This window comes from Spinacia oleracea, chromosome 3, assembly GCF_020520425.1.
Source record: "Spinacia oleracea cultivar Varoflay chromosome 3, BTI_SOV_V1, whole genome shotgun sequence".
Classification (NCBI taxonomy): domain Eukaryota; kingdom Viridiplantae; phylum Streptophyta; class Magnoliopsida; order Caryophyllales; family Amaranthaceae; genus Spinacia; species Spinacia oleracea.
This window is the reverse complement of record NC_079489.1, coordinates 117399638-117423914: the sequence shown is the minus strand read 5'-3', so window position 1 is coordinate 117423914 and position 24277 is coordinate 117399638. Positions and strand designations below refer to the sequence as shown.

General features: G+C 33.4%; 1 protein-coding gene across 7 annotated transcripts; it reads right to left on the bottom strand.

Annotated features, from left to right (window-relative positions):
* Nucleotides 1–5689: 5689 nt before the first annotated feature.
* On the bottom strand, nucleotides 5690–10015 carry LOC110791519 (DNA repair protein REV1-like). 7 transcript variants are annotated; one of them, XR_008929776.1, is made up of 7 exons: nucleotides 9749–10015; nucleotides 8975–9075; nucleotides 8480–8766; nucleotides 8020–8223; nucleotides 7297–7454; nucleotides 7088–7180; nucleotides 5690–6020 (listed from the first exon to the last, which is right to left on the bottom strand). XR_008929776.1 is itself a non-coding variant. In XM_021996269.2 (7 exons), exons 4-7 carry the CDS (start codon nucleotides 8086–8088, stop codon nucleotides 6009–6011), a joined length of 294 nt encoding a protein of 97 aa, XP_021851961.1. In that variant the 5' UTR covers nucleotides 8089–8223; nucleotides 8480–8766; nucleotides 8975–9075; nucleotides 9749–10015; the 3' UTR covers nucleotides 5690–6008. The 7 variants fall into 7 exon arrangements, 1 of the variants encoding a protein (XP_021851961.1); XR_008929779.1 differs by having other exon boundaries at nucleotides 7323–7454; XR_008929778.1 differs by having other exon boundaries at nucleotides 5690–7180; nucleotides 7335–7454; nucleotides 8480–8568; nucleotides 8640–8766.
* Nucleotides 10016–24277: the final 14262 nt, after the last annotated feature.

Below are 24277 nucleotides of genomic sequence, written 5' to 3'. Positions count from 1 at the left end.
TTCTTCCAACATTTTATTGAGGAATACGTTTTGTCATCCAATTGCCATATGTACTAATATGCAATCATTGCTTGATTTATAGACTTGAGCATTACGATTTTGCATGAGGCTTCAACACAATCCACGTCGTGAATTTGCTTATAACCTTTAGCAACTAATCTAGCTTTGTGTGTGAACACAATTCATGTTTGATGGTTTTTATCCTTAAAACCAATTTGCAACCAATAGGTGTAAACCATTCTTGCAAATCAACAAAAAAAATCGTTTTGTCATCAAAATATTGATTATGTTTTATGGCCTTTAACCGTCTAAAACATTTGAGTCTATATATGGCCTCTAACCATTTTAGGGAATATAGGTTTCGTCATAGCTTTCTTACAAGTCACAAACTCATTAATCTACATGATAATAGTTTGACTGCAAGTTGTAGGTTTCTTCACTATCTAATAGAAGAATCAAATAGTTTCAGTGACCCGAACTCTATGCCTACTTGGGTATAGAACATCAAACAATAGAAAATTAACAGACACTTGAAAGTCTTTTGAATATTCTATTCTCCTTGAAGCACTTGTAAAGTCTTCTAAGAGATGTCTATTATTTAAAGCCACTTCTAAAGTCCTTAAAGAATAAGTGTTCGGATTTTCTGAAGAACTTCTAAAAGCCTCCGGAATGTCTGTTTATGTTTTTTGTTCGCCTCGAAGACTTTCGAGGTCTATTTCTCCCACTTGTCATTTTGGAAACGAATCTCCAAAAGGACATTATTTCGAGCAAACAAACATTATGTTCTCAAAAATTCCTGGTAGAAACAATACCCTTGTGTCTCATTTGAATAAATCACAATGAAACATATATCTATACTTGGGCTTTAGTTTGTCAAATAACAAACACTAAGCTCCCACTGAGTTTAGCAACTCTTTAGATATATATTATTGAAAAGATATAACGAATTTGGTTTAGTTTGGTGGTAGTTGAGCATTTTGTTTTAGAAATTATGGGAAAAGTCTTTATGATTATCATTGATCGAATCAAGTACTAATCGACTTCGATCATTCCAACGTACATATGCCATATCTTATGGAGCTAGATCGTGAAATTACAACACACAATCATTGATGATCATTTTTGGTCTTAAAGTAATCATCGGCATGATCTAACCTAGATCTTTATGATTTATTGCCAAGTGGATTTTATACTTATGAATCTTTGAACTAGCCAAACAGATTTAATCTTATATCACATTGAGTAAATAAACCAATATTCACTCAAATCCAGGTGATATAATAAAGTCATAAAATATTTCTTTAGCTTTGAACTCTATTGTCTAGGTGTTCTAACAATTGTTCATTTCTTTTTGTTACTTTCAACAAGTAAGACTAGCTTGTCTTGAATGATCTAGAAATCAATCAACTTTCAAAAGTCCATCAAAATAGAGCTTTTGTATGTTAACTTGTTGATATGGTCTAAGCAACAAAGCCAAATATTAGTAGAACTCAAATCAATGGGTTGATTTGAACCTAGTAAAGTTCTTATTGTTAAAGAGTTGTTTGTTTTAATCAAGCATATTGACTCAACCCGTAAATGACCATTTCATTCAAATAAACAAACAAACATTATTTTTGTTTTTCTTGAATGTGAATCTTTCTGTGTTTGAAAACAGAAATTTAGGTATGCTGATTATGGAACAAAATAGCCATTAAGTTCCAGCCTTTGAAAGGACTTAAAACAAACTAGATGACCCTACAACTAATGTAGCATTGCCATGATTCATTTCCCACTTGTAGGTCAATAGTGTAGCCTAGCTTTCATTATTTGAGTTATTACCGAAGTAAAAACCTGAAGCGGTATACTATACCAAGGAAGTTTGATTGCTAAGTTAATTTTCTTTAAACATAAACTTATAGGTAGAAACGGAATCGTAAATTCCTTTCATTTGTTCCTTGTTTTCCTATTTCTCGTACCCTTTCTTATAGTCTTAAGAATTGACTTCTCTAGTGTTGACTTTTATACTTTGTTAGACATGTCCAATGTCACTCCGACAAAGTTCTTACCATTTAATTTATGTTGAATATTCTGCTTCAACTAGATGATCTTACCAGAAGCTTCTAAAGTTCTCTAAGCATCGATCTATTCGAATATCTAGGGACTAGACTCATTCGAGAATCAAATGGACAAAGATATTAGGTTGTTAACCATTGGTAAAGATGAGCGTTTAAACTCAATGCTTTATGATCTCAAAACTACATTGTATTTTGAATTCACAAGCACCAATCGGTTTTCCATTCGACTTTGATACTCGAAAACAACCATAAAAGTCGCTAAAAGAAACGTACATTTTAAATTGCTCACTTTCTCTCATTTTCGTGAATCGTTCTTGGATTACTACCAATCGGGGAAATTTATTGTTACCCTTCTAAAAAGATTTATTACAGTAAATGATATTTAATTATAAACAATAATTAAAACATACATTGAAGCATGCAAAGTCTAAACATTTATCATGAGTAATAACTTGAAAATTAAAGCAATCATGCAATTTAAACAAGTCATTGGCATTTTATTCGAATTTATTGTTCCGGAAGGTGTGAATAAAACGAATCCAAGATCCTTAAATCATTGAAGAATTAAGCACATTATGTATTTAGACTCAATTCTAAAATATTTTAGGTAAGCAAATCCTTTGCTAATAGTCTAGAAACTACTCTTGGTTGATATATAGGTACGTCTAAGAACTTGTTAGGTAAACCTATCTGATTTGCCACGATATAAAAGTACTCCTTACTTAAATCGTTGAATTTCACCAAAACTAACATGTACTCACAATTATTTGTGTACCTTACCCCTTTAGGATCAACAAGTAACACCTCGCTATGGCGGAAAACTATTACTAAGATTGATGTAAAGGTTATCCAAGTAAGTGTTATTTTGGCATGGCACCTTTTAACTCAATTTTTAAAGTTTGGAACTTAAGGCTCTTACTATGTTGGTTAGATTTTAAGTGAACTAAAATCCTTAATCATGAAACATAATCAAGCCACAATCTCATGCATAATTAAGACATATTTAAAGCAATAAATAACTTAAAGCATGCATAAGATATAAATGTGATCTAGTATGGCCCGACTTCATCTTGAAGCTTCAACTTCAAACTCCGTCTTGAAAATGGATTGGAACTCCGTCTTGAATTTCACCATGGAAGGCGCCATTTTCTTCAAATAGGATAAGCTATAATTGAAACTAATTACAACTATTTGATGGTACGCAGACCACATTTAAAATAAAAATTTTGGTACATTTGACCAATTTTACATTCAAATTAATGGTATGCAGACCATATTTTCTATCATATTTGGGCCATACTAGTCACTTTCCATAACCTGCAAAACAGTACATTTACAATATACCATTCACCAACTATTTTATCAATGAATGGTCCACATAGCAAGTTAGTAGAACATATTATGCATCACATAAACATTTGCAACAACTAATCAAGGGTTCCAATAATCTACAAATTATTCAATCCTTATTAGTTCTAATCGAGTTGTTTTAACCTTAAAGGAATGTAGACCTAATCAAGAGTTTAATGACTAAAAGCTCCCACTAAAACCAAGAATTTTACATGTTTTACAAATTTTAAACATAAAATTGTATATCCTAGTCCTACCGGAAACTTAAAAATTTAATTAAAATTTAAAGCTCATATACAATAATATTTAAATCCTTTAATTTTATTTTCAGTTGAGTAAAATTAATTAATTTAAATTTTATCAAGGTTTTAATTTTAGTAAAATAATTAGTATAAATAAATTTATAATCATTAAATTAATCAAAATTAAATTCCGAATTTAAATTTAATTAAAATCGTTTTCAACCGAAACATAAATAAAACGGCCCTTACGTACTAAGGCAAGGCCTTAGGCCGAAGCCCAAGCCTCGCCCAAGCACAACACATCCGCAGCGCCATGGGCCGCGTGCACGAAGCAGTGCCCATGCCTGCGATGAGTGGCAGAGTGATGCCCATCGCTGCGCACAGCCTTGCGTTGTGCGTGCTGCTCGCTTGCTCGGTGTCTTGCTCACTGATGGCTGCCAGCGCTGGGCCTTGGCATGCGCAGCGCATGCGAGCTCCCTTGCTCGTATGCTGCTGCCTTGCCTTGTGCCTGGCGCTACGTTGCATCGATGCCCTTTGTTGCTCGACCATCCACACGGCACACGCACGGCGCAGCTCCCTTGCTGCCGCGCATGCCTGGTTGCTCGTTGCCTTGTACCGCATGGGCGACGAGCTCCCTTGCTCGTCGTCGCATGCCCGCACAATGCAACACCCCTTAAGGGTAACACTTAGCTTCCATTGCTTCGTGCGTGCAACATTGGTGATCGGTTTTATAAAAATTAATAATTTTTATACTTTAATTTAATTGACGAATTAATAAATCATATTAATTTCATTAAATTCGGGCAAAAATCGAAAATTTATTATTCAAATTAATTGCCGGTTATATTTATTTTCATGGATTCAAATCTAGGTCATAAAATTTTAAAACTTTTAAATTTTAACAAATTTTATGGTGGTTTTTAATCATAGGATCCTAATTAAATTGCTAATTAATTATGAAAATCAAAACAAATTCTAAATTATTCGAATTTCAACAAATTAATTACAATTACAAATTAGGTTGTATAATTAACAAGATTAGGCTTTAAAATTGTTAAACATATACAATAGGTCAATCATAGATTCAAGATTTACATACAAGATTCGCAAATATTTAATTTAACATCATAAAAATTAGAAATTTTGCTTTCGAAAAACTAAAACCTCCGAAAAGTCATAGTTAGGCTTCGAATTTTGGAATTCCGGGTTCGGCTACAAATGTAAGATTATTGTCAAAATTTTAAAACGTCGTTTACATGCAAAATTCACTATAAAATTATAAGATTCCGAAACATTATTGACAAAACTGCCGAAAAATCCTGCGAACATATAATTAAATAATCGCACGAATTTGCAATTAATTACATACACGAAATTAATCACCCCTTTAATTCATTGCAACTTTATAAAATTTAACCATGTTAACTATAATTGATTATGGAATTAATTAGAGGCTCGTGATACTACTGTTAGGTTATGACAAATATAAACAATATATTTCATGCGGAAAAACCATAAAGCCAGGAATCCAAATTAATTGCCACATAGTCAATTAGCATAATTAGGATACATACAATGTGATGCGTGCCTTCCCTAGCTGCTCCCGAACCGAACAAGAAGTTTTAGGACTCCAAATGTCGCCCCTCCGTAGATAGTCTCACTACTACAAAATAGGGCTATAGCAACGGCCTAAATGTGTTGGCAAAAATCCATTAAATGTTGCCATAGACCTATAGCAACAGTTTATATGGCGTTGCCAATAGGTGGCGCTGCTATAACTCTATGGCAACAGTTATGATGCCTTAGGCAACAACTTTATAAAACTGCTGCCATAGTTATCATTAGTAACGCTTTTCTTAGGCAACGATTTTTAACCTTTGCCAACAGTTTTATTATATCTAAGGCGATAGTTTTTAAGTTTTAGTAATAATTATTTAGGATTTCAAGCAACAGTTTTAGTGTTTAGGCTAACACTTTTATTATCTAAAGCAGCGCTATCAACACTCTATGACAACGTTTATTGCTCTAATATTGCAACACTTTTATAGTCTATAGCAACATCTTGATACCGTTATTGCAACACTTTTACATGAGTCTATAGCGACGTTTCTTGATACATGTTATGACGACACTTTTACATGAGTCTATAGCAACGTTTCTTGATACACTATCACTTTAATGTGAGCTTATAGCAATAGTTTCATAAGCGTTTATTTAGTAGCTCGTTAAAATAAAAATATTACACTAAAACATCCAACTATTACAAAAATATCCATAACAATTACAAACATCTAGTATTTAATTTATTAGGACTTTGATCTATGCCTTTCCTGCCATCCTTTTATCTACCATTCTCCTTCTATCTACCATCCTGTAAACAAACAAAATAATAGTCAATATAATAGGAAATTAATGGGTGAAATTAAAATGAAATTATTAGATCAATTATGTAAAACAACATTTGAAAACCGTACAACACAGCTGCACGGGAAGAAACACAAACGAGCAGCAAAACTACAAAACAAATGAATTCCAGGGAGCAAAAAACTTGTTGCAATCTTGCAAAGCAGTAAAACCACATGGCTGAACAAAACAAACTAATTCCAGGGAGCAAAAAACTTGCTGCAATCCTGCAAAGCAATAGCTTAAACACATCAAAGTTGCACGACTTCTATCGCAGGATTTTACCAGACTGACAACGAGAATAAACCATTCTGGCAGATCAGAGCCCTACAGAACTGAACAACAACCTGCACATTAGAATCTGAAAAGCTACTAGCAGATCAGAATCTGCTATCTGGAACTGAATAGCCACCCTTGCGAAACTAAACAACTACTAGCCACCCTTGCGGAACTAAACAACTACTAGCAGGTCAGAATCTTTTAACTAGAACACACTACAGACTCACAACTAGAAAAAAAAACTCCAACAGAACCAGAAAAATTGTTGCAGACTCACAACCAGAACAAACAACTTCAAAATGAACGTAGTATTAGGTTTTTTTGTTGACTAGGAAAATTTGACAAATTGATAACAACAATGTACCAGTAAAGTCATTTATACTGCTTCACATGACGCATTATCCAAAAAAAAAAAAAAAAAAACCAACAATTTGTATCAGAAAACATTATAAAGAGAGAAGCTACTTTGGTATGTTTGGGGGACAACCAGGTTGAGTAAGCGTGGGAAGTTAAACTTTGGAATGCAGTTTCACTGAACTGGTGTGTCCATACATACAATTTTGAACCACTAAAGATACTAAAGAACAAATAAGGAATATGTGAACCTCTAAAGTTTTTCCGTAGCTACTAGCTAGTCTTGCTGCAAAACGTAACTCCATCCCAAGTAACCTCTCGATTCCTCATAAGCAACCACCATAGAAAATTTCAAGTAAACCAAAGAGGCGCAACAAACAAGTGTCATATATTATGCCAAACCTGAATGACTCCAACTAGCCGGTTGTCAACACCTCTGGAGTAATTCCACAACATTTCACCTGTCTTTGTTCTGAAGTCCCTCTGTAAAGCCTCCTGCAGATTCAATACATAAAACCTTGTTGAGAAATTTTGTAAGAGAAAACTCGTTGGTAAAAAGAGGCAGATAAAAAGAACTAATCAACCAATATTCCAATCAGAGAACATCATACACAAAGTTAGCACTGATGGTTCTCACTAAATATTAGACCTTGGGAAACATTCGCAGCTGGCCGCAATTCTGAACTCCTTTCTTTTTCAACTTTTTCTCCAACACATGTCCAATACCTGGGACTGTCTTTATAGGGAGTGGTAACAGATACTCATCGACCTGTAAGAGTGATAATTTCAGAGACAAAAATCAACTGTAAGGGAGCAATGGCTCCAAGAGAGAGACGGAGAAAGGAACTTAATAGGATCTGTGCACAAGACAGCAAAGAGAAAACCGAGCGAGCTCTCAAACCCGATAAGCTACAATCAAATAAATCCCAAGATTTTCTAAATCATCCGTCTGGAGACAGAAAGTTTACTGAAATATTAATTTCTCTGGTAGAAGAAAGAAAGAAGAAAGCAAAGGAAAACCCGAGCCCATTTAGAAATCCCTAAACCATAAATTACGTAAAGTTGAAGCTGAATGAAGCTCGCCTAGACTGCATCTCGGCTCTTTGGTTTAAATTAATACCTTCTAAATTATTCCTCAAATTAGTTAGAATAAGGTAATTACAACTTTGTGCATGCCAAAATTTAAATCTTTCATGCATCATAATCAAGCAATCTTGACTAAGCAAGATCGAGTTGAGCTTTGCCCAAGCTCATTAACAGCCCTAGTCATGCAGTCATGCAATTTATTGAGTTTCTTTTTCCAAAAATCTCTTACATGAAACTCTTAGGAATACCTTCTCCGGAGAAATGTAGCATTGACCATTTGGTTTAGCAGTTCTGGTGGCAAGACGAGCCATAAGCATATTTGCAGCAATCTCTGCACTAGATGTGCAACCTGTAGTTTCAAAGATCTCTTTTCTTATTTCTTAAACTAAAAGCTCGGGCTCTGCCACTTATGAGTCAGTGACATCCAGAAATGCTTCATCGCAACTTACTGCCTGCAGGTAAACGGATATTCTGTCAAAGAACACTAACATACTGACAGTGAAGATTAAATTGTATAGGATATTTTAACACATGCATGCACTTTATCGCAGTGTTTATGCAATATGGTGTAGAATTAGTCAGCTACCTGTCACAACAACAGATGATTCATATAGCTCTAAAGACCTAAAAATCAGGACTTCAATATTATCCCCTCTCCCCTTATGTTTTAGAGGGGGTGGGGTGGGGGGTGGGGGGGTGGTACAATACCTCTTCATAAGCTTCAAAATTGTAAGGTACGATTTCCAGATGAGGACAACGAGCCTTGGCATCTCTGACGAACATTCCAGCTTTAACCCCTATTCCGAGAAACACAAAACCACTTGAATATGAATAACAAAAAAGTGTGTATTTAAACCACAATGCTTACTGGCACAAGGATTTCAAAACAACCATAATCTCGAGCAGGATAGTTAGCAGAAGAAATTTCAAAAGTTCCTCTAGGACTGTCTGAATGGCACACTGCTACAGGCTTGTCCATCAATTCTGGACAGTTCCTGATAACGACAGCCACAAAAAATCTTGCATGAATCATAATCAAGAAACTTTGTGCATGCAGAAATTTAAATCTTGCATGAATCATAATCAAGCAATCTTGACTAAGCAAGATCGAGTTGAGCTTTGCACAAGCTCATTTCATGCAGTCATGAAACTTAATTGAGTTTCTTTTAACAAAAATATTTAACATGAAACTCTTACGAATACCTTCTCTGGAGAAATTTAGCATTGACCATCTGGTTTAGCAGTTCTGATGGCAAGACGAGCTATAAGCATATTTGCAGCAATCCCTGCACTAGCTGTGCAACCTGTAGTTTCAAAGATCAGTCCAAAATAACTTAAGTTTATGCCCTTCCTGCCTATATTCAAATTAAGCTATGGCAACTATATTCAAAATCCAAACACCATTTTTACAACCTAAGTTCAAGTTGTGTTTCCAGCCTTCTAGGAAGGACCAGAAACTAACAACCAGAAAACAAAACATCACAGGGACCTGTACAAACAATTACAACAAACTAATTACAGGAAGTTTATGATGGGCAAGTATTCAACTGAAGAAAAGGGTATTACAAAACGAAATAGGAGGAGAAAACACTATACAAATTCAGAAGATGAATACATTCGGGATAACTTCATTGATTTCAAGCACCATCAACTATCAAAACTGATAATAATCAATATCAATCAGTTTAATATAATCGTTCACACAATTCTACCAAAATTTAGAACTAAATTCATCCAAAACAACCAATTGATCGATCCCCAAAATTGATTGATATTGTGAAATCAACAAATATTTCTGTAATTAAATCGTACACGCATCAAAAAAAACCTGAGAGAAAAATCATACGAATTTCCCTAACTAAAAAACCCCAATTAGCCATAAAACCACACAAAAAAAATCCAATTTTAATCGATAATAATTTAAACAACCCAAGTTCTTAATTTATGAGGAAATTCGAAGAGAAATATACAAATAACCTGGTTCTTCTCGCCAATTCAGAAACACGATTCACCAATTTCTCTCATCTCCAATTCAAAGACCCATTCACCAATTTCTTTTATCTCCAATTCAAAGACCCAATCAACAATTCAGAAACGCAAATCTCCAAAGAATGATGATGAAAAGGATGAAGGAGAACGACGAAGAGGAAGAAATCTAATAAAGAGAGGTAGAACTGTAGAAAGTGTTAAGGAATTAAGGGTTTGGGGGAGCAAAACAGGACATTGAAAACGTGAGAGGGAGGGAAACCAAAAAAAATTGTGGTCTATTGAAAATCTTAATACTTTAATTAATTAATTTATTTATTTTAATTTTAACATACTTCGTATTTCACCAAAACCGTTGCCATAACTTATTAGCAAAATACAAAATGTAAAAACTGTTGCAATAGAATAATTAAAATATGCAACCGTCGCTATAATTTTTCTATGGCAACACTTTTTCAAACTTAAAGTCTACTCAAATGTATAATAATTTAACTGTTGCAATAGCTATGATATAGCAACGCAAGTAAAACCGTTGCATAAAAGAGCGTTCCTATAAGCCTTTTTTCTAGTAGTGTCCACAGCATGTTCGGATCCGCCTTAGATTCAACCAACTAGGATATTCTCTAAGGTATTGTGTTTATTCGGAAAGCTTAATTATTAATTTAGGAAAATTATTAAATTCTTACTTGAACTTAATCTATGTGAATACTTATTGAATTGTTGTATAAATTGTGATTATGAACCACGTATTTATAGGGTGTAAATAACGAATTTAGAATTCTACTAGGATTCCAATAACTAAATTCATTAGGATTCTAGTTGAATTAAATCATTAGAATTTAATGTTTAATCAAACACCTAAGTGTTTCAGATTTAACAAAAACATTCAATTCGAGTAGAATTAGGAAAACGATATTAAGCAAGCAATCCTAAACGACCAAGGACTTGGTCGTACGAAGCCTCGCAGCCACGCAGCCCACGAGGGCGCTGGCGCTCTGCTCGGCCCAAGGGTGGGCGCTGGCAGCACGCAGCCCATGTTGTTGGGCGCTGCTGCTGGGCCTGCCTTGCTCGTTGCGCTGGGCCTGCCTTGCTGCTCGCTTGCGTTCGCAGGCTTCGTTGGGCGTTGGGCCTGCCTTCGTGCTGGGCCTTGCGTCTAGCAAGCTCGTCCGTCGATAGTTTCGTATGTCGAGCTTCCGATTCGTTTTCCGATTCCGAAATTCATTTCCGATTCGAAAAATATTTAATATTTCTGATTCCGGAATTTATTTCCAATTCGAACAAATATTTAATATTTACGATTCCGGAATTTATTTCCGATTCCGACAATATTTCCGATTCCGATAATATTTCCGTTTCCGACAATATTTCCGATTCCGGCAATATTTCTATTTCCGATAATATTTTTCGATACGTACTATGTTTCCGTTTCCGGCAACATCTACGACTTGGATAATATTTATATATCCGTTATGATCCATATTTCCGTTTTCGGCAATATCATCATTTTCGGAGTATTCATATTTTGCCTTTTGACGATTTCACCTCCCACTGGAACCGAGATCCGTCGTTTCCGAATATTCATAAATAGAGTATTTAATTCACTTAAATACTTGATCCGTTCACGTACTATTTGTGTGACCCTACGGGTTCAGTCAAGAGTAAGTTGTGGATTAATATTATTAATTCCACTCGAACTGAAGCGGCCTCTAGCTAGGCATACAACTCACTTGATCTCACTGAATTATTAACTTGCATAATTAATTAATACTGAACCGCATTTATTAGACTTAACATTGAATGCATACTTGGACCAAGGGCATTATTTCCTTCACCCTCTAACCGATGATACTGTTGTTGGCGGCGAAAACTCCTCCGACAATCCGTCGGCATTTATGATTCTCGCCGGTGGTGGCGGAGATGGCCGTAGCGGCATTCCCAACCAAATTTCGAAATCGTCGATTTAATTTTAACTAGATGAAACTAAAGATCAACAAAGCTTGCGATCTCAATTCCATATCTGTTCTTCCTCCTCACACCAGGTTTTTAACCTAAATTTCTCTCTTAATTATTTGCTTAATTTTTTACAAATTTGTATTTTCGATCTGTTGAAGCTTAATTTCTTCTTTAATTTCTCTCTTAATTATTTTCTTAATCTCTGCAAATTTTCTTAATTTCTCACATTATTGTTGAAGTTCTGAAAAGTTTTGAAATGATTTTATTATTCATTTTAATTTTATGGTGAATTAATTTGTAATTGATGCAGCGACAGAGGTGAATAATAGTATTAAGCGTTTGAGTATTTTTAGGTCGATCCTCCTGTGATTAATTGCAAACACATCTCCGGGTTTAAGACCTTGAGATTCTAATTCCTTGATTGCAATTTTTACCTGTAAAACAGATCGAGAATGATAGCGAAATACTTGATTGGTTTTGGTGAATTTTCAATTTTCATTTTGGATCGAATTTAATTATCAAGAGGGAAATTCAATCTCTATTTATTTAAAAAATGGGTGTTTAATTGAATTTGCAGAATAACAATCAGTTGGTGTTTGGGGATGTCTATGGAACTGTTTTGCATCCTAAACAGGTGGAGCTTGAAAAAGCCCAGATTGTGGACCTTAAATTCCAAGTTCTTGATGTTGGCAAAGCGTTTTAGATATAATTCGTATGTTCAAGTGGTTTGGTTTGGTTAGCTTTCAAATGTGTGTTATATCTCTATTAGGGTGAGTTTATCCCTAGTCTTGAATGGAGTCTCGAGTTGAGTCTCAAGCCTAAATCTTGGGATAATGTGGTAAAAGACTACACCAAGTCTTGAAGTGAGTTTGAAAATCCAAGACTCACTCAAGACTCAGTTAAGACTCCACTTTTTTTATTCCTCCAATCAAATCATGCCACATCATCAAACTTAATTTATCTTATTTCACCCAACTAAATTATTGATGGTTTATGTATTATTTTGTTTCATTTGCCTTTAAGTTTATGTTCTAGATCTTTTGAATTTAATACTATGTTGTATTATTGTTTCTAATTTGTACGGAACATATGTCAATTTCGAAATTAACATTTTTTTTTCATTTTTTTCTCGAATTATAAATTACTTTGTTTTAGAGCCGATCAACATGGGCTTGGCCCGCTAGCCCGGCCTGACCCGGTACGAAAATTGCCGGGTGTTGGGCAGAAGGCCCGGCTCGACCCGATTTTTTAAAAATATATACGACATTTGGACAACGCAAAACAACAATTTCAGTTATAAATTTGGCCCGGTCCGAAATTGGCCCGAAAGCCCGCTATTTTTAGCCCGAAATAGCGGGTTTTGGGCATCCTAAAATTTGCCCGAAGCTTGGCCCGGCTCGCCCCGACATAATGGACAAATTTTTATGTTCTCGACCTTTTGATTGGGTCTACTTTGTTTATATATAAGAAAACATAGTTTCAATATTATTTGGGAAATGTACCCAAAAAAAATATATACATAAAATATTTTAAGAGTTAGGTGAGTCTGAGGTGAGTCTGAGGTGAGTCTGGGGATAATGTGTAAAAATAGGGTGAGTTTTGTGTGAGTCTAGATAATGAAAAAGTTAGTGGAAAGCTGATGTGGCAGAGTCTGAAGATTGAAGGTGAGTCTGGGGATAAACTCACCCTATTTTTACACATTATCCCCAGACTCACCTCAGACTGGACTTTCAGACTATAATTTTAGCTTCTATGTGGTTTTCTATGGAGAGTTGCATTTTCGATTAATTTGTGTGAATTTTTTGTTTCTTTTGCGGTTAAAGTGATGGCGGTTTTGTTTCAATTGATCAGCATTAGACAGCGATTTCATTGTCTAATTGGTTGAATTGATGTGTGTACTTGACTGAAATGATGCTCTAATGTGGCTTAGAATTTTATTGGAACCAGAGATGTAGGGGAGTTTCTTAGTGGTGCTTTGGTTGGGGCTATGTCGAAGGCGGTTTTGGCACCTCTTGAAACCATCAGGTATGCTTTCCTTCTGAACCATCTTCATTGTTTTTATCATCTTGGCTACTATTCGTAAATTGCATCTACACAACCTTGAATATAAGAAAAAGACAACTCAGGCGACCTGTTAGTATATCAATTCACACTGTAAAAAGAAAATTTGTTATTATAGAATAGATTATATCCATTCATACTATTTATTTTGTTATCAATTCATATTGTATACGCGAATCAATTCAATAGAGTATTTGATTAAGCCAACATACTAACAGCCCAAATGCGTACTATTTATTTTGCTATCGATTCATATATTCCAGTAAACAGCCAGTAAAAAGCATATTCAATTGAGTATTCTAGAATTAATATGCAACTATAATATTCAATTGACCTGTTCGTTGGCTACTATTCGTATATTGCATCTAAGATTCATGTACATAGCTAATTGGTTAATTTATTGCATTTTGATTAATTTCTACGACCCTTTGATTAATTTGTGCATACCCATGAAAAGACGATGTTAATTGGGGAACTTATGATGTTTGTGGGTTTTATTGATTTTCTTTGTTGTTTTGTTTTACTGTTTTGGCTTATATGTGTGATTAAGGAGTTGTTTCTTGACCCAATGTTGATAAATGGTTTACTTAGGTTGATATAATGTCTGGAATTTGATTGTGGGTATCGTTAAAATTAGTAAAATCATGTGGGTTTTGGTGGTGAGAATTATGGACTTGAATCGAGATTAGTTTTGATAAAACCTTAAACCTCATGTACATGTAGTCATGATTGTGAATTTTCGTTGTGGCGAACTTAAAGGGTTTTAGTGTTGTTGTGATGAATTTTATGTACACAAATTGCTGGATCAAGTCGGGTAAGTGAAATGGGTTAATTCATGGTTTTGTGGGAATTGTGGGGTTATTTACTAATACATAAAGGTCTTTTATGATTGAAAAATATCAGCTCGCCACTGATCCATAATTCGACACCAGTTGATAATTTAGATGCCTAAAGGGGATTTTGTTTCTACAACAGGGAGATAGAAGTAATTATTAAGGCGTAAATGGGTTGGAAGTTGGAACTGGTGGTTGATCAAGAGGTTTCTGGCTTGCTGCTAAGGGTTTTAGTGGTGCATGCATTGTTGTTTAGCAAAGGGGTGCTTGTGAGGATTAATGCTTCATAGTAGTGGTTCCAAAAAATTAGTAGTGAGTTAGTGGCATTATATTAATTAATATGTTTTTAGTTATGCCCCGTGAGTAGTGGACATGATTTCCACCTTCTCTACTTGGTTGTTTATATTATTTTTGGCCATTTTAAAGTGAAACTGTAAGCCTATAAGTGTGGCCGTGTGGGCTTTGTAAATTGTAATTGATTTATGAGAAGTTAGAATGCAATATTTTCCCTTTTGCGTACATTTTTTTTTGCGGCCCTGCTTTCCATTTTCCTTTTTAGTTTTTTCAGAATTTTAAGAATAGATATCCAAAAGCATCTTAAGGGGCAGGAGATGAATAATTATCAAATATTAGGCTATCATCTAGGGTCAAGTTAAAACAACTAGAAAGAAAGAAAGCAAAGCAAAAAAAACCATTACTATAGTTTAGTTAGTTCAGAAAGTTCTTTGATATAATTTGTGAAAGTTGAATTTTTTTTATTTATGATTTTTGTTAAATGTAATTAATTTTGGTTAGCAGGTAGCATTTTGATATCGAATTGAATATAAAGCTTGAATTTGTGTGTGTTTTGTGTGTTTAGTTGTGCTTTCTATGATGTTTGTTTAGTTAAGAAAACTAATTAATAATGTCCATATTTTTGGCTGAGGAGTTTCTGTAATTGAATTACGGAAAGTGTTAGCCTTTATTCCTCTTAACTGCCAAGTTATTTCCTTAAATTATAATCAAAGACACTCAATTATAGTCACATAGAACATAGAATATTACTAACAGAAATATCAGAGAAAATGAACTTTTTTACCTATTCTTTTTTGTTATATTTTTTAGATTTCGGTGCAGGTAGTATAGTTTAAATTTATTATTGCTTTCTAAATATTTGCATGTACATAATTTTATCTTATTATTGTACAGAGAATTAACATTTCACTCATATATAACTATAAACCATTTTAATTAGAAATGTTATTTTGTTCTTATCCTTAATATGAATTTTTTTTTTCTCACAAAAATTGCAATCGCAAGGAAATTATTTGATGAATGGTAGATGGATTAATGTCTATTGTCTAATGGAAGCTACCGATCTCTCAACTGTTAATGATATTATCGACTCTCGACGACAGCTTCAGCATTATGCTTGCAGTTTTTGGCATCAAATTTTGCAATGTTGTAATTTGGTACGAGAGTTTGTAAGGGTTTGTGATGTGATTCTAAATTATGATTGTATTAGGTGATTTGTATATAGTATTTAACTAGTATAGTACCCGTGCGATGCACGACTTATAATCTAAATATAAATTATTATGAAATCTGGTTGAAATTATGATCAATATAATGTTTATAGATATTCTTCAAATAAAAAATAATTAAGAATGAATAAATTTGTTACTTCTCATTCGGTGTCTTGCTTATTAAAATAATTAAAACAAATAAAGGTACATAGATAAAATTATTTTCATCATTCACCACTTGTGTCAAGCATAAAGTTATCTCACCTAACTTTCACTTCGTTATTAATACTCACTTAATACTTGCACAATCACTCGTCAACCTGGTTACCCGATCACTCAACAGCTATCTAGATCAAGTACTTTGCTGAGCTAGAGATGACTTTGAGGCGGGGAAACACACCAGCACCCACCTACAATTCTCATCTTCATCCCTTCCATCCACGATAAGAAAGATACCCACCCCTCCTAACCCCGTCTCGAGAGGTACAAAATAAAATTTATCACCCCCATCCCCGTGTATCCACACCAACCCCTAGACTCGAAACTCTATTATATAGCCTCTGAAAATCCGTATGTCTGATTAGAGTTACTAAGTAAATAAACAAAACATTATAAAGTTAGATGAAAGATTTGCGGCTCAGACGGTACAATCTGAAATCCATCATCGCCCCTTCACCCGCGACAAATACATTTTTTGACCCCATTACGCAATAAACTTTCTTCCATTGTCGCCTACTTGGGGCGGATGCACAAGGAGATCTACCAAAAAACCCGCCCCACTAACAATCTGACATCCCCATAAATTGATTTTATTAGTTATTTGAAAAAAATATATTATTTATGGGTAGTACTATGTATATATAATTGCTACAAAATAAACATAAGTTAGGAAAACGATATGCGTATACTCCGTATGTAATATAAAATTGTTGCTCCTTAATTAAGATTCTAATGTTTTTTTCTTTAACTATTTTTTAAGTGAGGTTAGTCATTATGTTATATAGAACTTTTTTAATATACTATTTTAATTAAAAGAGAGGCGAATCAATGAGTGACAGTTGTCATCACCACATTGTTTCCTCTCTTTTAGTATACTCCGTATTATATAGATATAGATATATTGTGTATAAAATAGTACAATCAATTGCGGTTATAATTATCGAATTTAGTTGTTAAAATAGTATATAGTACTCTATTAAGATTTGTATACACTCTTTTTTCTAATTATGTAAGTACAAATTATTAGACTACATGCGCTTAAATTTTTATAATGGATTAAAGTTTTATGAAAAAGATAATCTTATATTTTTAGATTTGTTACCAAACTATAGAAAAGGTAGTTTATAAGATATTATCCATGTATATAACGAAATCTTAAAGTTAACAAAATAATTACACAATCAATTTAAAAATTATATATTTTTTTAAGTATATGAAAATCTCACCCTTATTTTTGGGAAGTTAATCATAAATTACGTGATATTATTGGTATCTGAAAATTTTATTGCTTTAATTTTTTTATTAAATTTAATTATTTATATTAAAAGAGAGGCCAATTAATGAGTGACATTTGTCATCACCACATTGATTTTCTCTCTTAAGTACTCCCTCCGTCCCAGATTAGTTGTTACACTTACCATTGCACAAAGTTTTAGGTGATAAGTGGTTGTTTGGTTATCAATTGTTATTTTATTGAAAAAGTAGATGTGATAGGAGTTAGGCCCTGTTCTTTTTGGCTTAATTTCAGCTTCAGGACTTATTTGGCAGTTCAGTTCAGTTCAGTTCAGTTCAGTTCAGTTCAGGAGCATTCAGTCCAGTTCAGTTCAGTTCAGTTCAGGAGCATTCAGTTCAGTTCAGTTCAGTTCAGTTTAGTTCAGGAGCATTCAGTTCAGGAGCATTAAATTCAGTTCAGTTTAATTCAGTTTAATTCAATTCAATTCAGTTTAATTTAATTTAATTTAATTTATTTTAATAATAATAATTATTATTATAATATATTATTATTATTATTATTATTAATTATATTATTATTATTATTAATATTAATTATTTATTATTTATATTATTGTATTACTTATTATTTATATTTATATTATTATATTATTATATTACTTATTATTATACTTATATTATTATATTACTTATTATTATTATTATTATTATTATTTATAACTAAATATTTATTAATAATTAATATAATTTATTATTATTTTTATTAATTATTATTTTTATTATTAGTATTATTATTATTATATTTATTATTTATATTATTATTTATTATATATTATTATTTATTATTTATTATTTATTTATTATTTATTATTTATTATTTATATTATTATTATTATTTATTATTTATTATTTATTATTTATTATTTATTATTTATTATTTATTATTTATTATTTATTATTTATTATTTATTATTTATTATTTATTATTATTATTTATTATTTATTATTATTATTTATTATTTATTATTTATTATTTATTATTATTATTTATTATTTATTATTTATTATTTATTATTTATTATTTATTATTTATTATTTATTATTTATTATTTATTATTATTATTTATTATTTATTATTTATTATTTATTATTTATTATTTATTATTTATTATTTATTATTTATTATTTATTATTTATTATTTATTATTTATTATTTATTATTTATTATTTATTATTTATTATTTATTATTTATTATTTATTATTTATTATTTATTATTTATATTATTATTTATTATTTATTATTTATTATTTATTATTTATTATTTATTATTTATTATTTATTATTTATTATTTATTATTTATTATTTATTTCGGAAATATATTCTATTAAGTAAAGTTCAGTTCAGTTCAGTTCAGTTCAGTTCAGTTCAGTTCAGGAGCATTCAGTTCAGTTCAGTTCAGTTCAGTTCAGTTCAGTTCAGTTCAGTTCAGGAGCATTCAGTTCAGTTCAGTTCAGTTCAGTTCAGTTCAATTCAGTTCAGTTCAGTTCAGCTCTAAAGAACAGGGCCTTAGTGGGGTATTTTTTTTAATTGAATGAGAGAGGGTGTGAGGACAAAAAAAGGTTTAGTGGGAAGAGAGAGACAATATAATAATCGTGGGGTCATTCCTAATTTAGAAGTGTAACAACTAATCTGAGACGGACGAAAAAAGAAAACGTAACAACAAATCTGGGACCGAGGGAGTATATTATATAGATTTCTCTCTCTTAGTCCAATGTGATCCACCCTGCTGAGACCTTCCAATATATACAGAGATCTGAGACCTTCCAATATATACAGAGATCTTCCAGTGATGAACTGAGACCTTTTGTATAAATCAATGATGAAGTGAGACCTTCCAATATATACAGAGATCGTCGCACGCATCGCGTGCATATAAAACTAGTATATATATATATATATATATTAGATTTTAAATGCAACGTAAGAGCAAAAAAAACTCGTGTTGTTTTTATTATGAAAGTATAGAGAAAGGGAGAGAGAGGAAGACAGAAACTGTATGTCAAGGTCAATGGAAAATAAATGATGAAGAATTGTGTCTTGCAGACAGTGCAACTACTCATACTATACTTAAGAATAAGAAATATTTCTCTCAATTGATGATGAGAAAACTAGTGTGAGTACTATATCGGGTAGTACAAATATTATAGAAGGCTCCGGAAGAGCAAATATATTGTTGCCTATGGGAACTAAATTTGTCATCATTGATGCATTATATTCTCCCAAGTCTCAAAGAAATTTATTGAGTTTTAAAGATATTCGAAGTAATGGTTATCATATTGAGACAATTGTTAGGTTATGATACATATGACAATTCATAAATCATGCGGAAACAACCATTTAGCCAGGAATACATATTATTTACACATAATCATATAGCATAGTTTAGATGCATACTCTTTGTTGCGTGCCTTCCCTAGCTGCGCCCGAACCGAACAAGAACAAGTCTTTAGGACTCCAAGTGTCGTCCCTCCGTAGATAGTCCACAGCACGTCCGGATCCGCCTTAAGATTGACCAACTAGAATCGCCCTTAAGGTACTATAAATTTTCGGCACTTTTGAGCAAGATGTGTGACTGAATTTTTCTCTCAAAAACTCACTTTGAATACTTGAAAAAACTCGTTATAAATTGTGAACCCAGGCCACATATTTATAGGGGTATGGAAAGAGAATTGGAATCCTATTAGGATACGAATTAATTAAATTAGAATTATAATAAAACTCTTATTTAATTAATTTATCAAATAGAATTAGGAATTTAATCATTAACCGAACTCTGCACGTTTTAGGTTTCGTACGCGAACACAAACACTTACGCGAGCATGACCCGCAAGCGTGCAGGCCATGCCCGCGCACAGCCCACACGGCCGCACGGCCCACGTGAGCTACAAGCCCACGCGAGCTGCAGCAATGCTCGCAGCCCACTGCTCGCAGCTGCGCGCGCTGCGCGCGCTGTGCGCGCTGCCACGGCCTGCTGGGCCTGGCCTTGCGTTGGGCCTGGCGTGGCCTTGGCTGTTCGTGTGGCGCGCTTGGCTTGCTGGGCGATGGCCTGGCTTCGTGCTGGGCCCTCGTCCGGCAGGCCTCGTCCGATGCTTATTCGTACGATACGCTTCCGATTAAATTCCCAATTCCGGAATATATTTCCGATACGAACAATATTTAATATTTTCGATTCCGGAATTAATTTCCGTTTCGAACAAATATTTAATATTTACGTTTCCGGAATTATTTTCCGATTCCGATAATATTTCCGATTCTGACAATATTTCCGTTTCCGGCAATATTTCCGATTCCGGCAATATTTCTATTTCCGATAATATTTTCCGATACGTACCATGTTTCCGTTTCCGGCAACATCTACGACTTGGATAATATTTATATTTCCGATACGATCCATATTTCCGTTTCCGGCAATATCATCGTTTCCGGAGTATTCATTTCTTGCCTGTGACGATCTCAGCTCCCACTGAAACCAAGATCCGTCGATTCCGAATATCCATAGATGGAGTATTTAATGCCATTAAATACTTGATCCGTTTACGTACTATTTGTGTGACCCTACGGGTTCAGTCAAGAGTATGCTGTGGATTAATATCATTAATTCCACTTGAACTGAAGCGGCCTCTAGCTAGGCATTCAGCTCACTTGATCTCACTGAATTATTAACTTGTTAATTAATACTGAACCGCATTTATTAGACTTAACATAGAATGCATACTTGGACCAAGGGCATTATTTCCTTCAGTCTCCCACTTGTCCTTAGGGACAAGTGTGCATTTCCTAATTCCTTTGTCGCTCGATGCTTGCTCTTGAACATAAGGTAAGAGTTGTCATCCTTATTATGTCCAGAGGTGTTCCTCGGTTTCAGAGTTCAACTGATCAAATAAACAGATAATCATAGCCTATGATTCATCCGAGCACGGCCATGCATTTCACAGTTTCTAGCTCTCCGAGTGGCCTTGTACAACTTTTAAGCATCTCATCCCGATTTATGGGAGGACAATCCCAATCTTGTGATCTTGAGATTAGACTTCGTTTGATAGGTGATTACCTGAGCGTTGCCTTTATAGCCTCCTTTTACGGTGCGACGGTTGGTCAACGTCAAAGCAACCAGTTCTCAAACAAGTAATCTCAAATCACTCAGGTATTGAGGATTTAGTGTCTAATAATTTTAATGAAATTTACTTATGACAGATTTTCATCTCTTACAGTAAAGTTTCATAGGTCTTGTCCGATACTAGTCTTCCCAAAGTAAGTATCTATGCAAATGATTATGACATTGCCATGTCCACATAGTTCAAGAAACAGAACTACTAGTCATCTTGCATTCTAATCGTCTAACGTTTTCTATGCGTCCAATTTTATAGAAAACTCCGAGTAGGGACCATTTTCAACCTTTGACATTCAAGTTCACTTGATAGACATTTCTTAGTCACAGGACTGGTCCTGACAGTCTATCTTGAATATATCGTCAAATCGAAGGGACTCATCATTTAATACTAAACCAAGATTAAATGGAATATGAAAATGCATTTCATATATGATAAATGTTCAACCCCAATGTTTTACAACCATGGGCCTCAAACCCATCTTCTAAAACAGTTCATGGAATTTCAAAGCTATGCTTGATTTCCAGTGCTACAATGTAAGTGTTGCTTCTCACTTGTTGCATAGGTTTAGTTATCATGCTTTGCCAATCTTAATATCCTTTTCATCGAATGTTCTTCGAGATAGATGATAAGATCTTTTGAGTATGTTTATTTTGTGATCTAGTCTTTCTCGCTACAATGGTGGTTCTACGCATTTCTCAATGAAGAACCATCAAGTTAGCAGACCCTTTTCTTGCTTCAAGAGTGGTTCTATGCATTTTTCAATGAAGAACCATCAAGCCAGCAGATAGGTGATCTTCCCAAGTTCAGTGAAGAACTCTTTAACATAAACAACCCTGTTTTATTGCTTCTTAGGCAATAAGTACTTTTACTTCAACTGTTTAGGTTGCTAGTGATGCTTTGTTTGGATTTGCTTATCCAAGCAGTTCACAGATATGTGGAAGACTTTCCAGTTGTATCTTAGAACATAGAAATTAATATTTTAATTTCCCACGCAACAACTCATGGTCTCCAATCCATGTTGCCATTTCGAAACACGATGCTCTTTAGCTTGTCCTTGTCAATGGTTAACTCCAGAGGGTCTTGCTTGATCCTTTGCCAGTGTTTATGCGTGTAGCATCAATATTTAGCATATCTTTATTTCCTTGAATCAAGAACTATTCCTATGTACCTTTTCAAGTACCATAAGTGTTCTTGATCTCAATCTAGTTGATCTTCACTTAGATCAATAGAGATTGGTATATGTTCGTCATGCCTAAAGTCATACGATACATTTTTTTGGCGATCCTCATATTATATCATACATGATAAATTCTTTTGCAGAATAATTCCCAATTGAATTCTATTCATGTAACTTTAGCTCATTCAATTTCAGTAGATACTGAATCCAGCTAAATTCTTTGACATATAATATAGGTTAAGAATCTCACTTAGATCCTTTGATGTTTTAACTTAGTAAATGCTTATACATAGTTCAAACATTCTTTTACTTAGATTTATTCACATGGGTCGAATATCTCCAATGGAGTATTTCGTGTTTGATTTAGTAAATGCCATTACTTAATCCAAAACAATATTATAAGATCTTTGTAAATAGATCTTAGTACCCAGTATGTACTAAGTTTCGCCTTGGTCCATCATTGATGAATAATCTCAAATCTAAGTCATTAGCATTTGAATGTTATTTTACAATAGAGAGATATGTGTGTGATACACATAGGACCAATTAAGTTTTATGTACTCCCACTAAACTTCTTATATATCTATAAGAATCATGTACATTTTATGAAACTAAAATACTTATTAGCTTCACTAAAATACATTTCTAATTCCCAATTGCTTGCTTAAATCTGTACTTAGATTTTATAAACTAGCTTTTCTTTTCAAGCATTTATTTGGATCCACAAATCCTATGACATAGCATGTACATAGTTTCTTCCAACATTTGACTGAGGAAGATGTTTTGTCATCCAATTGCCATATGTACCAATATGCAATCATTGCTTGAATTATAGACTTAAGCATTACGATTTTGCATGAGGTTTCAACACAATCCACATCGTGAATTTGCTTGTAACCTTTAGCAACTAATCTAGCTTTGTGTGTGAACACAATTTCATGTTTGATGGTTTTTATCCTTAAAACAAACTTTGCAACCAATAGGTGTGAAACTATTCTTGCAAATCAACAAAATTTCAATTTTGTCATCAAAACATTGAGTATGTTTTATGGCCTCTAACCATTTAAAACATTTGAGTCTATATATGGCCTCTAACCATTTTCGGGAATCTGGGTTTTGTCATAGCTTTCTTACAAGTCACAAACTCATTAATCTACATGATAATAGTTTGACTGCAAGTTGTAGGTTTCTTCACTATCTAATAGAAGAATTGCATAGTTTCAGTGACCTGAACTCCATGTTTCTTCACTATCTAATAGAAGAATCTCATAGTTTCAGTGACTTGAACTCTATGCCTACAAGGGTATAGAACATCAAACAATAGAATATCAATAGCCACTTGAAAGTCCTTTGAATATTCTGTTCTC